We start from the raw sequence: 18,175 nt of genomic DNA on the forward strand, positions 1-18,175 counted from the left end.
AAATATAAACAAATTTTACTCCTTATATCATTTGCAATTTCATTAACTATCGAACGAAACGAACCGCTCCATATCTGCTATTTCCAGTATACGATCCTTTATAGCCTTTTTAAACATATAAAATGATTGCTGTTGTCTAATAATATCATCAAATTCTCTACATATTCTTGGAGCAAGAAAACATATTGATTTTTTGAAAATTGTTTTTTTAGGTAATGGTATTTGATATAAATATTGTGATCTCATAGTTCTTTGTATATTCACTCTGGGATACCAATCAGGATTCTTATAGATGTATACTAAAACTTTATACAGATAAAGTTGCCGTATATTAAATTGGATCAATGATACTTTATTTTGTGCAGAACTGTTAGTTTGTATAATGTCACGTCGCAAACAGTCATAAAGATTATCAATAGTATGGATTGAATTTCTATGTTCCCCCCCAAACTTGTAATCCATATAAAATATGTGGGAACACCCATGCAAAAAATACTTCTTTCAAACTTTGGTGTGAGATGATAGCCTTTAATTTATACGTCATTGCTGTGATTGCTCGTAATTTATTAACAACTTGATCAGTATGATCTTTCCATTTTAGGTTAGATGAAATAATGATTCCAAGATATTTATAATGCTGTACTCTTTCAATGTATGAACAGTTACATATAGTATTTGAAAGAAAGTCGTTACATTCATGAAATTTCATTAAATCTGTCTGTGTGCTTAAGTTAGTTAAATTAAAAAGAACCCATTTAGTTTTGCTAGCATTTAGCCTAAGTCGAAGGTTTCGAATTCTTTTATTTATTGCATGAATGTCTTTTTCCAAATTTTTTATCAGTTCTTCAGTTGTTTCAGCGGAGGAAACTAAAACTGTATCATCTGCGAATGAAACAAGTTGACCGGAAATATTGATATTATGAATTTCATTAATGTAAATAGAAAAAAGTATTGGGCCAAGAACCGATCCCTGAGGTACGCCTGTATCTATTGCCTTTACCTGACTTATCGCATTGCCTACTTTAACTGTCTGTTTCCTATTTGTTATAAAAAGATCTGAACCAATCGAGCGGGAGCCCTCTTACTCCAATATTTTTTAGTTTTTCCAATAAGATATCCCAGTTTACTGTATCAAACGCTTTACTGATATCTATACATACAGCTGCTACTTTTTTGTTGTTATTAATTTTATTTTGTATATAATCCATTAATCTAATCATAGCCATTTCAGTATTCCTTTTTTCCCTGAAACCAAATTGATGATGTGAGTAGTAGGCAATGGCGTGTAAATAACTATTAAGTTGTCGTTTTACCCATTTCTCTAATAATTTTGACATAATAGGTAAAATCGAAATTGGTCTGTAATTGTTCATGTCATCTTTATTACCTTTCTTGTATATGGGCGTAACAATCGACTTTTTTAGTTCATTATAAAATAATTGGAAATCAAAGCGATACAGAGTTGCTCCTGACCAACTTAAACAGGATTGCACAATGTGCAAATGAATAGAGCATGACATTTCACGTTAACAAGTGCATGGTCACTCATTTTGGTTTGAACAACCCACAGTTCTCTTACGAGTTGAATAGTGTCACTATCCCAGATGCAACTAGAATTACTGATTTGGGAATTCTCATTAATGAGCAGCTTGGGTTTTCTGAACATTGTTCAATGGTGGTCAAAAAATAAAATAGAATGCTCAGTTTAATTTTCAAAAAGTTCTCTTCGTGTTCTTCTAAAGCCATTCTTCTGCTTTTCCGAGGCTTAGTTCATCCTCGACTGAAGTATGCCGTAAGGTTTTGGAGACCATACCTACAGAGGGACATACAGTTGGTTGAAGGGGTGCAAAGAAGAGCTACTCATGTCCTTATTGGCACACAGGGCTTGAGTTATGAAGAGGGACTTCATTTTTTGAATATGTTTACATTGGATGAACGCAGATGTCGGGGAGGTATGATCAAAGTGTTCAAAATTTTAAATGGGATTGACCATGAATTATTAGTACACCATCAATCGACTGCTTTTACAACGGGACACTTGTATCGATTGGTAAGAGACAATCCTAGGTTATGGTGTTACAGGGAATTTTTTCTAATAGGTTTGTTAATAAATGGAAATAGCTTACCCCCGAAGGTAGTAAATTGTAATACAATTGACACGTTTAAAAATAAATACTTTAAATATGTTGGGGTAAATCGAGAAGCCATCTATACTTCGACAACCATAAGTATTCTTTGTAGGCATTTTATAATATTTTATCATGTGATTTAATTATTTAATTTCAATTTATTTATTTAATGTAATTTATTGTTTGTAATTGCATTTTCAATTGGGTTGCTGTATTTTTGGAATATATGACACTCATATTTGTTATGGGTATCTTTTTATCACCCATCTCGTTGGGCATTTTGCATGTTGTGGTGTTTTTTGTATTTATATTTATACTATAGTTATACATAATACCTTTAGAATATTCTTGGGAAGGACTACGTTTGTAAATTACTGAGGAATATTCTTATTGAGACTAATAAGAATTATTCGCAAGTTATTTATAATAGTCCTTCCAGAGAATTCCATTCTTCAGTTATTTATAATAGTAGTTTTTTCAGAGAGTATTCTCAAGAATATTTGTAACAACATCTCTTACAACAAATAATCTCTATAAATAACTCTGAAATAATTCTTATTTTCGATACAAATATTCTCTAGTAATTTTTAATAGTTCTTCGGGAGAATATTCTCTTTCCCAGTCTCTCTTCCCATCAAAAAGACAGGGAATATTGAAGTTTGTGGGCATTTTGCCTGCTGTGGCATTGTATTTGTATTACTTTCTTTGAACAATTAATTAAAGATGTGTTAAAGTAGCTATATTCTATTTTCAGATTAGGTGGTAGCGAAAGTGGTTTGGGGAAGCTGTTGGAACATATTTATGTGAAAAAACAAGAAATAATACAGTAAGTGTAAAGAACATAAATTTTTTTGTGCTTAAAAGTAGAGAAAATCAGGGAAAAAGTGGTAAAAAAATTTAAAAAACAGCACCGTTTGAAAATATATTATTTTATTCATGTTACGTAGTTATCAGTTTTAGGACTACAATGCTGATGAATACTGTTTTCACATTTATATTAATATTAGTAAAGATTACTTGCAGGAGCTTTTCGTGTAAATGGTATGTATTTTGAGCAAAAATTTTTTAAGCATGTTTTCATAGCAAATTTATTTTCCTTAACAACAGAAAATGTTACATGCCAAAAAAAACATTTGCTTTTCATTCACAGTTGTCCTTTTGTATGTTACATATTCATAGTTTATGGACAACATAACATTTCTTATATGAGGTGATGAGTTTAGATTTTGGTTGTTGCAATTATCAACTTGAACAGTAGGGAATACATTATGATCCTGCAAAAAAAAACCAGAATACAAGGTTTATAATTGTGTTACAGTTACTCTATTATGTGCTCTTATCCTGCCTGTGGTAGCAGTGTTACCTTGTATATCGACAAATTTCTCACATTTCGGTAAGATTTTGTCATTTCTTTTTATAATCCGTGGAAATGGTCCTCAAATTATCTGGTTAGCAAGCTATTATAATGTTAACTTTTAATTTAAAAAATTGAGAAAGTCTTAAAAAAAGTTAGAAATTAAAAGACTGCGAGCTTAGTGAATGATAATGATATTTTTTTATTTTTGAATGCAATAAGCACTAACTTCACTGACCCATATCAAAACTAATGAAACAAGCAGATATTTTCAACACTTCTGTGATAAACTCCAAAAACTAGTTCTTTCTACATCTCCCATATTAGTGGTTTTTCAAAAGTTTCCTGCAAGATATAAGCAGCTGTGGTTTTGCAGTCATTGTTTTTGGTTCATTTTATATTTGACCAAGGTTGTACTTGGATAAGTGATAAATAGAAAACACTGCTTTGTATCCATTGCATTCCTATATTATCATTCATATTGATGGGTTTCATTAAGAAAAGATTGTTTTATTAAAAATTTGTTTACGAGCAACCTGCTTGGCAGAAATGGTTTTTACCCATATTTATCGCCAACCCTTTTGTCTGATTGTGTGGAAAACTGGTGATTCAAGAGGTAAAAAAAACAACTAATTTTAAATGTTTCACCTTTGTAAAAGTTAGTTAAGATTCTCTGAACTTGTTTCATAAAAAATCAAATTTCAATTTTTTGCCACGGTGTAAACATATGGCAAAAAACTATTTCAGGGTTCCCATCGACCTGGAAAGTCTGGGAGAATCAGGGAATCAAAATGGTCAGGAAAAATGTGTAATATTTGTCAAAAGTCTGGGATAACATGGGTAACATAGCAGGAGAGCTTCACGAGTTCAAATCAGCAATAGATTATTTTCGTGATATAGATCCCTCTATATGGTAGGTTCTTCACATGTAGAAAAATTGGTAAAGGAAGTCTTGTCAACATACTCCAACATACTTGATGATATGAAGAAGAAACGACAAACAGAAATCACAATGTTCTTTCAGAAAACATCACCAAAAATCAATTGCTGAACTCTTTTACATTCCCTTATGCTTTTGCGTCACCCTGCTCTTCTCGTGATGGTCAATAAACGAGATAAATGAAAAAACTATGGTTTCGGTTATTTGCAGATTTCCTGTATTTTCCCCACCCCCTGAACATAACCCCTACGAATACGGGGCGATAATAATTTAGAGTGATATTGGATGGTTTAGAAATATATATATGTACGTGATGGTGTGCGCGCTTTTGGTGAGGGAAATGAACAAGCAGATTTAGCTGGGAACCATGTATTTTTGCTGGAGTGGTTTTTTTCCACCATGCCAAAAAATTGCCAACCCTGATACAAACAGTATATTGTACAATACTGTGTTTTGCATGTTCAGAGACTAAAGATGCTATTCCTTTTGTTATTACGACATCTATGTTTTACACACATGCATTTCACACGCATGATCCAAAAAAAAAAAATTTCAGTCTATATGTATACTAATTTTTCCATTTAGCTCATATAATTTATGAGAACAAATATGCTTAGTATTTGACATTTGAAATAAGCCTTTTTAAAAGAAAATAATTGTTTTCCCCCTCAGGCTGCTAATCAAAATTGATCCAAAAGTTGCTGTAAGTATTTTTTGTTATGGTTTTTAAATGATCTGTTCTGTTTTATTGCATTTAATATATATAAATGCATATCTGTAAATTTTGTGCACGAGATGTATAAATATGAACTTATTTCTCAATTCTAACTTATTTTACTTATTTTTAATAGACAAAGGAGATCCCAGAGTTTCAGGGGCCCAAAGAACTGTTTGTCGTTGCTGGTATATAATTTTCACATATCATCCACTCTCATGCCAGAAGCATGAATGTGCGAATTTTCACTTTTTCTGTTTACTAGCTCGTTGGACCTCTTATTTCTCAAACAAATTTTGCCAGAAATATAGTTTTATGAAAATGAGATCATAAAGTAACGTGGGTAGAGTAAACCTCCAAACATGTGATTTCCAAAGTTTTGGAGATTTGCACATTCATGCTTCCAGCATGAGAACAATATGTTCCATGATCTTTATATCCATCGAAACATTATTTTAATTGCATTTGTTTAAAATATTTCTATGATATAATAAATCTGCAGTAAAATGACAAATTTTATATAACTTCTAATCTTAATGTATAATTTCGTTCAAAACTTTTGAAGGGCGTGATTATTACATTTTACATACACTGGGTGAAAATAAAATCCCTACACCAAGAAGAAATTAATTTAGACGAATGGAATTTAGGCAAAGCAATTGTCTAGGTAACATATTTATTTGTTAAATTCAAGGTCACGAGTTAAAGTAAGCGCGAGAAGATTCATTTCAAATGTGAAGTGGTAGTACATTAATAACCACTGTAGTCGCCACGATTGTGAATGCAAGAATGCAAACGTGAATGAATTATGGCATACAGATGTTGTATGTCATTTTGTGGGATGGAGTCCCATGCCTGTTGCACTTGGTCAGTCGAATTAGCAACGGTTAAAGCTTGTTGTGGGTGGCACTAGATTTGTCTTCTAACATGTCCCATACATGTTCGATGGGAGAAAGATCTGGTGGTCTTACAGGGCCCAAGGCAACATGTTGACACTCTTTAGAGCACATTGGGTGACAACAGCAATATGAGGACGAGCGTTATCCTGTTGGAAAACACCTACAGGATAATGCTGTCAGAAAACAGAAGCTCTTATTTCTGTTGTAGATGCAGTACGATGTACCATAGCCATGTGGCGAATACGGCAGTCTTCCCTATCAGTAGTGGACCCTGTGTGGCTGGACCCCGGTCTTCTTGAGACAGTGCCTTCCCGTGACCACTGTTGCCAACAATTATGCACAGTGGATACATCTCTGCCAAGTCTTTCCGCAATATTGCAGAAAGAAAATCCACCTTCTTGTAGCCCTATTACACGGCCTCATTCAAACTCAGTAAGATGACGATACTGCCTTCTTCGTCTCCTTAAAGGCATCCTTGACTCAAACATAACTCCTAACATCCAGTCCGAATGATAAATTATGCTCACAAAGTTTACATCACATATTTAAAGTAAGTGTGAGTTGCATGATCATACTAACGCTACTCTTATTCGTCCAGTGCAAAATTTGAATAGGCGTCATCTTTCAGATGTCCAAATTTCTTTTATCTAGCACAACTCCTTCTTGGTGTTGGGATTTTATTTTCCACCAGTATTATGTACATCTGTATTCACAGATTTCATATTTGTGGTTTCTTTTCAGTTTTCCGGAAAACACCATTGTAGTGATAATTTTTGTATCAGAATAAAATATTAATTACAAACAATAGTAAATACTCCGACAAACTTTTCCTGGATTGGTTTAATCATTGTTTAGTTCTAGAAGTCAGAAGATGCCTTGACAGTAAAGATTTGCTATTCAAAGTTCTTTGGATACTGAGTAATGTGCCTGAATAAAATGGCATTTAAGCCTTTTAAATGCCTTCCAACTCAACATCTAACATTCATCTGCTTGATCAGATATCATGTGAGCATTTATGGCTCAATGATGATTGTGCAGACGATCGAGGAAGATGCAAATACAGGAAACACCTTGAAGTCATAGATAAATTTTACTGATACCAGCTGTCATTGCTAGAGCTGTGGAAGCTGTAAAGATGGAAACAGCTATCTTGTGTTCGAAGAAATTTTGGCCACAATGTGTGCCCGAGGATACATCCACTATTACTGAGGTAGCCAAAAAAGTTATGGAAAACATTGTCACCTTAGCGAAGCAGGAAAATTTCAAAAATGTGGGCATGGAAGAGAAATTCCAGAATTAATTAACATCAATTAAGAAATTGACAAGAGAAATTAATCGAGCATACTTGTCTTCATACCAAAACTTGTCTTCCATTTCTTAATCTTAATCATCTTGAGATCTTAATAATGAAGATCTCAAGATGATTAAGAAATGGAAGACAAGCTGATCATGAGCAACATAGCACAAACGCTTCATAAGATTTAATCAGCATTGACTTTGTTAGAATGGAATTAGGAGGGGTACAGAGGAGAGAGGAAACTATTTATCTTTCCAAAGAGCAACTGTATTTTTTCCCTGCTTATATTCACAATATGTGAAAAGCGAAGCTGCATGTCAAGATTCTTCTGAAAAAATGTTTTTTTATTTTAAATTCAGTGAAATCTTGATATAACAATATTCTATGCACCACGAAAAATATCTTCGTAGAGGGATTGTCATTATATTGTGAGACAGCACTTTAATATTAGGCTATAGACCTTGCTAAATAAGACTTCAAAAAAATATCGTTATAGAGGGATTTATCATTGTATCAAATATCATTATAGCGAGATTTCATTGTATATAGGCCTAAACATGTAAATTAATGTATGCTCTACCAAAACCCAAAATAAGGTTATTGGCTGGAAGATAAAATTGAATTTTTTTCAGAATTTTATTTTTTATGTATACAGATTTAACTTGTGACTTGAATAATATTTCATACTGTTTGTTAGTTTCACACAACAGCTATATTTTTTTTACATGTTTTAATCGCATATGTCATTTTTTATACATTGTGAAACCTCGCTACAACGATTCTCGATAATACGATGAATCCACCTACAACAATATTTTTTTCAAGTCTTGTTTGGGAAATGTCAATACTCTAATGTTGAACTGCTACTTCTCAAAATAATGATTATCCCTCTAGCACGATATTTATTTTTTGGACTGTAGAGTGTCATTATATCTAGAATTCACTGAATATATTACTGCCGAAATATCCGAAATTGGCCAATAAGGAGGCCAATTTTTTATTTTGTAAACATTTTTTTTAATCAGTTAAGAAAAAGTTACATTCCTCCCCCCTCTGAAGCAGGTTTTGCATTGCCACTTCCCCCCCCCCCCCAAGCAGAATATAATTCCATGCCAGTCTTTCCATGCAAAATAGAGAAATCACATCTGCATACTGTTCGTAAAGCGTAAGCGTTTCCTTTCGTGGATGCTATCAGTGATTGATAATCTTGAGTATATGAACTCTTAAAAGCTTTATATAGCTTAGTTTTATATTTTCTTTCTGAAGACATTGAGGAAACAGGGGGCGCAGTAGCCCGGTCGATACTCGCCTAAAGTACCAAAGGATGTTTAGAGGTGTCGCAAGTTCGATACCCGGTTCGTCCTTGTCAGAAAACTTTCCTGACACAGGGGTACAACAAAAACGGTGACTTGACTGCAGCAAAAAATTGCGACCACAGGGAGTCCCCCATTGAGAGGTTAGCGCACCAACCTCTCGATGAGTATAAAAAACAAGCCTGCAATTCAGAATTGGCAATAAATTGTAGGTCCCGGTCTAATTAGCCCTTGTGTGCAGAAAATCACCATGGTGCAACAAAAATTATCAATGATCAAATGACATTGAGGAAACAATTAAAAAACTTCAAAATACTCAGCTGCTGATGAAAAAACTTATGTTCACTGCATGACTGTTAATGGAATGCAATAATGATTATACAGGAATTTTGGCAACCAAGGGCTTCCCCCTGATAAACGCTACATAAACAGTCTTGTCTTTGCCCGTAGCTTAAATGCAATCACCAAGACTTTTTGTTACGGCTGCTCGATAGAAATTACCACTGCTGTCCTCTATAGGTGTTTTCCCTAACTGCAGTCATTGACTTCACAACAACGTGAAAGCTTGTGTACAATCTAATTTTCTGCCAAAATCAGGAGAAATTTTAACAAATCCAGAGAGCTGGAGGAAGGATGAAAAATCTGGAGTCTCCCGCCTAAATCCGGAGAGTTGACAAGTCTGACAGCACCAAACTGCTTGAATAAAGTGTGCTAAGATCCTTTAGTGATACCACTTAATGATAAGTCTCATACAACGTCTGCGATAGAGTAAAATTTAGAAGGAATTGTGATTTTCAAGTTGCATAATGCCGTAAAACTCTACGTAGACTGAATATTGTTTGGAAAAAAAACTTCATATAAAGTAATTAAAATCCTGTAGAAAAATGGTGAAACAGTTAAATCTATATGTATAAAATTTATTTCTGTGTATGTTCTCTATACAAATCTACAATTTTTTTATCTATCGCTGCCAAATTTGTTGCATATATACCAGATGTGACCCGACTTGAACTGCTTTAAAAGTTTGTCAGAGCTGGACAAATGCCTGAAAAGAGCAAAGAAACTGTCGGGCAACAATGATTACTGGGCCACAATCACTTTCAGAATGTTTACTTTGGTTACTGTGGTTCTCAAACAATGCATTTCAGACATATGCCTTTATAATGTTTTGCCACTTTTTCAATCCTCCCAAAAATCCTGGGCAGCACCGGGTATTGTAGCTAGTCCATAATAAGAAAGAAATTGAATTTCAGACAATCTAGTCACTAGATATTTTTAAAAAAAAATTGTTGTGCAATCTCTAATACTCCGTTACAGTGGTGTTTTACGTTCATTGTGGAACCAATAAATGCTTCTTTTCTCCCATAAAATAAATGAGAGAAAAGTACAGTATATATTCAGTGAAACCTCAATATAATAATATTCTACGGAACAAGGAAAAATATCGCTGTAGAGGGTTTATCGTTATATCAACAGTTTAACATCAGAGCAGTTTAACATCATTTCCAAACAATACTTGAAAAAATATCTTTATAGATGGTTTTATTGTTGTATGAAGTGTAGTGTTAGCCAGGTTTCACTGAAATAAGAAAAATTAACTTTTTTTTAATGTGTTTTGTGAGCAGGACAGGGGGGGGGGGGAAATAGCCAATATTGTAACAAAAGAAAAGGTACTGATGTTAAGTGTGTATATTAGTAAAGTATAGAGAGAGAATCACTTAATGGGCATAGACAACCTGTCACTCTGACGGACCTCTCCATCCACGCCTTCTCTGTTGTCCTGCATATTAGAAGGGGGAATAGCACTACTTAGAGATGAAGAAGCTTCACCACTCCAGAAGTGGAAGTAGAAAACTTCCACCACTCCAGAAGTGGAAGTAGAAAACTTCCACCACTCCAGAAGTGGAAGTAGAAAACTTCCACCACTCAATCTGTTTGCTGAAATTAAGAAGAAACGGCTTATAGATCTTATAATATTTTTTCAGAAAATATCACAGAGTTACTGGATGCTACTTTCTATTTCTGCCACACAAAGCAGTTATAAAAGATGTCTAAAAACTAAAAGTTCATGTTTTGCATTATTTGCAGACTTCCCATATTCACAGTCACTTCGGAATTTAACATCCCCTTCCCTGAATACCAAGGGATGATTTTTAAATGCTGAAAACATTCAAATCCAAAAATTAAATGAAAAAACATTAATATTAACTTATGACTACAGCTTTTGCAACCATATTTGAGTACTAAAATTATTTTAAAGAATATTATTCCAATTACGTTATAAGAAGTTTGAAACTGACTTTTAGTGCTTTTAGCAAAATGAACAGAGAATTTTTTTTACAAACTACACTTCAAAATAATAATAAATATATTATAATAAGTTTTTATTCTTTCCTCTCCCAGAAGAAGAAGTGAGAAATAGGCAGTTCTTCAATGTGGAAGACCTCCCTCCTTATGAACCTGGAGAAGATAGTAAGTTTTGTTTTTTTTTCATCGCTATGGTATACTAATATATATACAGTAAAACTTCGTTAAATCATTATTCACATTATCAAGAAATCATGATGACTTAAGCAGAGCAGCGACTTAAGCAAAGTGCCATCAATTCGATGTACAATATTGTGAAAGTCTTGTAATTTTAAATTAATACAAAATTCATTAAAATTGTAATATTAATTATACATATTTTGATGGGAAATTGCATCACTCCCTCAAATGAACTTTTTTTACACCTAAATATCCTACCCTTAAAGCATTTATATTTTTTTAGATCCATAATTATAATCGAGAAAAAACAGTTCACTTTACCTTTGAATTCGTCATGAACATCCAATAGACATAATTTCATATACTCTCCGCCTTTTATTTCATAAAAATATTCTCAAAAACATTTTAGAGCTTCCTCATTTTTCAATTCCAAATGATCTTATACAGCCATCCCCATTTTTGATTTTCGAAAAACTTCTTAAACAATCCTTATTTCAAATAGTCTATATTGGAAACTTCTTTTGATTTCGTCCTCAAATTCACATTCACTTCTTTGCTGCAGATGGAGCAAGAAGTCAAACTGGTTAATTTCTCATTTAAAATTCCCTTATTACCATTTCTGCTGTACTATTTCAAATCATATGATATAAGCTCATGTTGATTTTTCTTGTTTTATATATATAAGGAATAATGAATGATTTATTATAGAAATTCTAAAAAATATTTTTTTCCCCCCATTCAGAGTGTATCACTCTACTTCGAGTCTGCTACGTAGATGTCAACACAGATTAACTCCCAGATGGAGTATATTTAAGATGAATGAAGAAACTGTTTGAGACCTTAACAACCTTACACTTGTAAAAAAAAATTTTGCTTATAAAATTTAATTGTAAAGAATGTATATTTGATAGGATTGAAATGTGTTTTATATAATTTTAAGATTGTGTAAACAGTAAATAGTATTGGTGTAAATAGTATTTTGAATGCTCTGCACTTGTCAAAAATAGTTAAGCAGTACTATATCAATCAATAATTAGGGCTTGACAAATCACTGGTGCTGGTCACCATGGCTGCTAATAATCTTTGTTGAGATGTTGCAGTCATATCGCTTAATCGTAGCCCTTTAGTAAGCAGACTTCCTTAGACACCTGTATGAGTTTTAAGAATATGAGCGAGTTTTCCTGCCATGGGCATACTGAATAGAATTACATTTCCATAGGCCAAGTTATTAATCCACACTAGAGCAATCTTATATGAAATCCTAATCAGACTTCTTATCACTTACACCGCATCAGCCCGGGCCTATTCATCAAAAGTCAATATGGAAGAGCCTCAAACTCTACTTTGCAGACTGCCAAGAGCCTCACGGTTCATCAGAAGAGATGGCATCCACAAAGATCTTGAAATTGGATGTATTTTTTACCTCAAAAGATCTATTTGAGATGATGGGATAGCTCTCCCTGCTGTAGGCTACCGGGTACAGCATAGAGTGGAATTCTCTATGCCTCACAAAGAAGAATGCTTTACATCAAGTTTTTTTTTAAATTCTTGCAGAGATTATTCCATGATGTATGTCACAGTTGTAAGCATATGCTGCTTTGGGGCTCCTATTCAAGATGAATGCTGAGATAGCTGTACCTGGTACAGCATAGAGTGGACTTCCCTATTCAAGAGGAATACTTATCAAAATACGTCAATCAATATGCACAGTTGGATGTTGTACGAGAAAGATCTGCTGCTCTTCATTGAAGGGGAAATCTCATCCTTCTAACCAGGTCATGGCTCGCCGCTCTGTCTCAATGAAGAGATATAAGCAGGTGATCAAAGAAGAACCTAGGCCATGCTGGAAGGGCCGTCTCATTGGGTGGATGCCGGTATTGACTTTTGCTGAGAAGGCCCAGGCTGGTGCAGTGTAAGTGATAATGAGTCTGATCAGGCTTTTATATAGGATTGCTCTTTCAAATTGATAACTTGGACTATGGGAATGGTATTCTATTCAGCATGCCCACAACATGATTGAAGAGAAACATACTTGGTGTCTCTCTTTAAACTCATATGAGTGTCCAAGAAGCACACCCAAGGTATTTCAAATTTCTTGTAGGAGTAAGAAATGAGTCACCAATTTGTACACTTGTAGGATTGTCTGGTTATTTTTTCTCATAAACTATATGAACCTCTGGGTATTTGTATTTCATTTTAAATGAATTTAATTGAGAATATCTTATCCCACTACTTATTTTTTTTAATAATAAGGTAACATAAATAAACCTTGACTTCTTAGCCATTTACCATATTGGTGTAAGTGACACAGTTGGATAATTTTTTTTCAAATGTAAGCAATGTATTCGCAAATCATGCAGTGTCACTCAATGGTGTGTTTGATTCTAAGCCAAGTTAGATTTGAGTATATATAGTATTTTTATTTCTTTTACATTTCATCAATTGTCACCATGGTGACTAGAAAAAAATGGTATTACTGCCTAAAATTTTCTAAATGTGGTTTTTAAATTGCAGCCTAAGGGCAATAAAAAATTTGCAGATTTTATTGTGCTATGTCTTTTAGCATTTTAACATGGAAAAAGTAAAGGAAACATATTTAGGACCATTATTTTTAAGCAAAATACCATGCTTGGCTCCTAAGAAATTATGCTGGTGCCCCTAAATATTTTTTTTAATTTGTCAAGCCCTGGCCAATATAACGATATTACTCTCTGGTTTGAATGCTCTTTTCATAGTGAATATATTCCATCTATAATAACTAGAGCTCATTTACTAGAATACATTTCACCAGTCACTAATTATCATTATGTAGGCATTTCGTTGTATATCCTTATTACAATTTTCATTGTTATAATTATTGCATTGTTCTTTTATAGTTTAAAATGTTTTAAAAATAATAACTTTATTTCTGTTGATTTAGAACAAAAATACTCACATACATAAAAATAAACAAACATAAAATTTGGAGCATGCACACTCTGTAACCCCAAGGGACTAGGATGTCTTTCCATCAGGTCTATAAGAATAGTCATCTCTTAGACAAGTGGCAACTGCCGTTTCTTTCTTCAAAAATTAGTTAATTGGTTGGAGTGTATAGAATGTATTTTACTTAAATTTTAATTTCTTGCAATATATACCAAAATTCACAGAAATAATTAGGATCACACAAATATATAATATCATATACATCAATGCGTCCAGCTTCTCGAGCATCATAATTATTGCATAATTGCTTTATAATTTGTCTCTCCAACAAATGAATAAATGTTAAAATTGGAAATATTATTTTTCGTCTGGTTCATTCAGTGAAAAAGATTTAGTATTTTAGGAGCAGTAAAACAAAAGTATTTTTAACCCTAGATTCAGAAACATTTGTCTCACAGACCACGCAAAATACGTAAACACTTGTAACTTTTAAAGTGAAAGAGATAAAAAGATGACCTTCTAAGTGCCTTTTTAGATTGTTCAATAATTAGTACTGTGCCTGTCGCATGTCAGAGTGCACTTATGCTAATGAAGTTACAATGAGTAGGTCGTCTCACAGACGAATGTTTATGAATAGTGTATCTCCCATGCATGTTTATGAATCTAGGGTTAAATCCTCTTCAACCTTTTTTTCCAAGATCTATCATTTCAGAATCTTCAACATATATGCTTGTGTTATCTGTGAATGAGATTAATTTATCGTTTAACTTCATTTTACGTAAACCATTTATATACCATAGCTGCCAAGTCTCCCAAATTTTCTGGGAGTATCTCAAATTTTAGCTTCATCTCTTAACCTCCCAAAAAGTTCTTCAATCTCCCGAATTTTTACGAAAATTGCAAAAATTCCCTACTTCATTTCAAAAGAATCCCCAATTATAAAAACAATTCCAATGGAATATCTGTTGGAGCAAAAAGTCTTTTGCCTCTTGTTTTTCCCCCTTTCAAAATGACGTTTTTTTATATAAGGAAGTTTTACAAACCCTCTGATGGTAGCAAGAAAAGTTGTTTGTCTTACCGTGAAGGGGAATACATGTGTGTAAAATCCCTATTTTATTTGACTTCAATTTTTCAGTAGGGATTTTATTCCCCATGCTTTAACTTTTATGTGTGGCAAAATCCCTTTTGCATTTATTGGGGAGGAATTTTAGTACAAAATACGCGGGGGTCCACACGAGAAAATCAAATTTTCATTTTCAAAAGTTGGCAGCTATGATATACACAAAAAATAATAATGGCCCAAGGACCGATCCCTGTGGGACTTATTTCATTACATTTTGGAATGTACTGATTTCACCATTTATTATGTCAGCTTGTTTCTTGTTATAGTAATATGTTTTAAACCAATTTAATATTATCTCGTATGCCTGCTGAGAAGCATTGTTTTGTTAAAATATCTAAATCAACATAATTGAATACTTGTTTTAAGTCCAAGAAAACTGTAATGAAATATGTTGTTTAAATGATTACTTAATTGAATAATAGCCATTTCTGTTTTTATGGAAGCCGTATTGGTTAGGCGCAAAAACCTTTGTTATTCAAAAAGCTGATAAGAGAGTTGTTTTTTAATATATTTTTCAATTACTTTTGAAAAACGAAGAATGAATATTGGTCTATAATTCAGCAGATCATTTACATTACCTGCTTTATAAATTGGTTGTACAAGAGCATATTTTGATTCATAAAATAATCTATTTGTTATTGATGTATCAACAATGTTTTTAACAATATCAAAGTTAATTTATTGTATCCACTTGCTTTATTATTTTTGTATTCTGTTATTATTCCTTTTAATGTTTTATTGGAAGTTTCTGAGTGAAACATAGAGCGAACGAAATTATTGAAGATACTCTCTTGTATTGTGCAACTGCAATTTGTAATTTCTTCCATGTCATCTAGATTTCTTCTAAAATAAAGTCATTATTAAAACTTTCAGCCACACACATATCTCTAGGATCTTGAAAATCTGGTAGGGTGTTTTGTTTCACATTATTATTCCATATGTTCTCATTGATGCATTTCCATTGTAGTCTTTTGTTTTTTCACATGTGTCAAACATTAATATATTTTTGCCTGTGTTTTTAATAATTTTTTATATTCAATCTAATAGGATAATATATATGGGTGATGCTTATGTTTTCTATATAATTTTTCTTTGATGTTTATTTTTTCTGTAATTTCTTATCTATTTTTTTTGCACATTTTTAGTGGTTCGTTTTAAACCTTTTTGGTCCAAAGACCAGAATTTAGTCAAAATATCCATGAGACCCTTGTATTTATTTTGGACACATTCCTCATCCAAGATACTTTTTAGACTTACATGACGAATAAAATTTTAATTTTTTTCTATAACTTATTACTGTTATTTGCTGATTTAACATTTTTTTATTTTATTACTGTTATAAATATGTTATATTTATATGTATGACTTGGCAACAGCGCAGAGCGCGAGCTTCAATACTCGCGCGCTGTTCGATTGCTGAGGGGATTCGAGTTCTAGCGGCCCATGGCGGTCGGTTGTGTTTCTCCGTAGCTGTTGTACTAATATTGGAATAAAGCGCATTTATGCTATTGTGTAATTCCGAATGCTCCTTCAGTCTGACTCTTATAAATGTCTAGTGAGAGACATTTCAATTACCCTTTCCAAAAAATTTATATATCCTATTATTGGGGGTAGTGGTAAATTATGTGTGATCTATGTACCTGAATTGTATTTTGTTCCATAGAAGACATGATCAAGACACATTTTAGTTCCAGTAGTCTCTCTTGTTATGTTTTTGTGTAAGCTTATAAAACCATTTATTCACATTATGTCCAGGTATTGTGATGTTTCCCTATTTTTAATATGTAAATTTTTATATCGCCAACTATTAAACTATTATTGTTTGAGTTTTTCATATAAATTTCTTCTGTATTGAATTGAGAAATTGTGTATGAGTGAGAGTGATCAATATCAATAGCTCTCTATCAATATTTCATACAAACATCAACAGGTTTATTTAATGATCTTAAAAACACTAGAAAATTAGTGTACCTTGTTTGTTTTGGTCGCTGTATTTAGAAAAGTTTTTACTTTGAGCTCCTCCAGAGGCCATTGTTTCTGGGTGTTGATTAGGTATAGCTAAGTGTTAAGGTTATTGTATAAGGTTGTACAAGTTATATTGTATTAACCTTAATGTGTATTAACCTTAGTAAAAAAAACTATTATTTTCCAATGTAAAAAAGTTATCTCAGCATTAAAAAAACATTTCTATTGAAATTTAGTCTCATTTTTGCATCTAGCAAATACTAATTCATTACACTAAAGCCACAAAGATTAAATACTGCAATTCTGCGAGCAGAAATTTATATCATCGTGTTTTCTCTATGCTTGAGGGAAGCCTACCAAAAAACAACAGATCACTAAGATAGGCCGTACTAGGTAACTGCTAGATTAACAAAAGTCTACTGTATTCATATTTATTTTTATAAAAATGTTACCTTTTACTATACCTATGATTTCAATTATTCTGTACAGTGGAACCTGGCTACAAAGATCCTCGATACAGTAATACTTCACTACAACGATACTTGATATAAGTATAATCATATTATTGATACAAAACAAGGGTGGGGGAAGATAAAACATGAATAAGGGGAAAACGAACACGGTGGGGGGGGGGGGGAGAAAATAAATGCATATATCCATATTATAGCTCCAAGAGTGATCTTGGAGGGATCACATCTATATGTGATCTGTCCAGGGTTGAACTACAAATAATTTAAACATTGGCAAACACACATGCTATTGAAACCCTGTCCTCATCATTATAAATATACATAAATGATACAAGTTGATCAAACAATAGGTACAGTACACGGTATGGTTAGTATTTTTATCCAATGATGTTTTTCTCTCTTTTTTTACATAGAAGTGTAGCATAGCAGCACGAGAGAAAAAACGAACATGTTTAAACACTTGGCATATACTGATGCTTTAGAATTTTAAGTTTAAAAAATTTTTAGAATTGAATTATAAGGAGTGTTAATATAAACTTTAAGCAGTTCTTTTAAAGC

The 18,175-nt window shown here is 32.8% G+C and overlaps 1 protein-coding gene across 1 annotated transcript in view; it reads left to right on the forward strand.

Annotated features, from left to right (window-relative positions):
- Positions 1 to 17,696, forward strand: part of LOC149065860 (uncharacterized) — a 35,712-nt gene extending 18,016 nt beyond the window's left edge. Inside the window, exons 9-13 of the mRNA XM_089253352.1 lie at positions 2,884 to 2,955; positions 5,096 to 5,126; positions 5,275 to 5,326; positions 11,051 to 11,119; positions 11,877 to 17,696. Of these exons, the coding sequence (XP_089109478.1) occupies positions 2,884 to 2,955; positions 5,096 to 5,126; positions 5,275 to 5,326; positions 11,051 to 11,119; positions 11,877 to 11,926 (274 nt within the window). The 3' untranslated portion in view covers positions 11,927 to 17,696. The remainder of the gene's footprint in view (positions 1 to 2,883; positions 2,956 to 5,095; positions 5,127 to 5,274; positions 5,327 to 11,050; positions 11,120 to 11,876) is intronic.
- The last annotated feature ends 479 nt before the right edge of the window (positions 17,697 to 18,175 follow it).

This window comes from Pholcus phalangioides, unplaced genomic scaffold, assembly GCF_987345545.1.
Source record: "Pholcus phalangioides strain wild (caught in Gottingen) unplaced genomic scaffold, Ppha-v1.0 ptg000037l_1, whole genome shotgun sequence".
Classification (NCBI taxonomy): Eukaryota; Metazoa; Arthropoda; class Arachnida; order Araneae; family Pholcidae; genus Pholcus; species Pholcus phalangioides.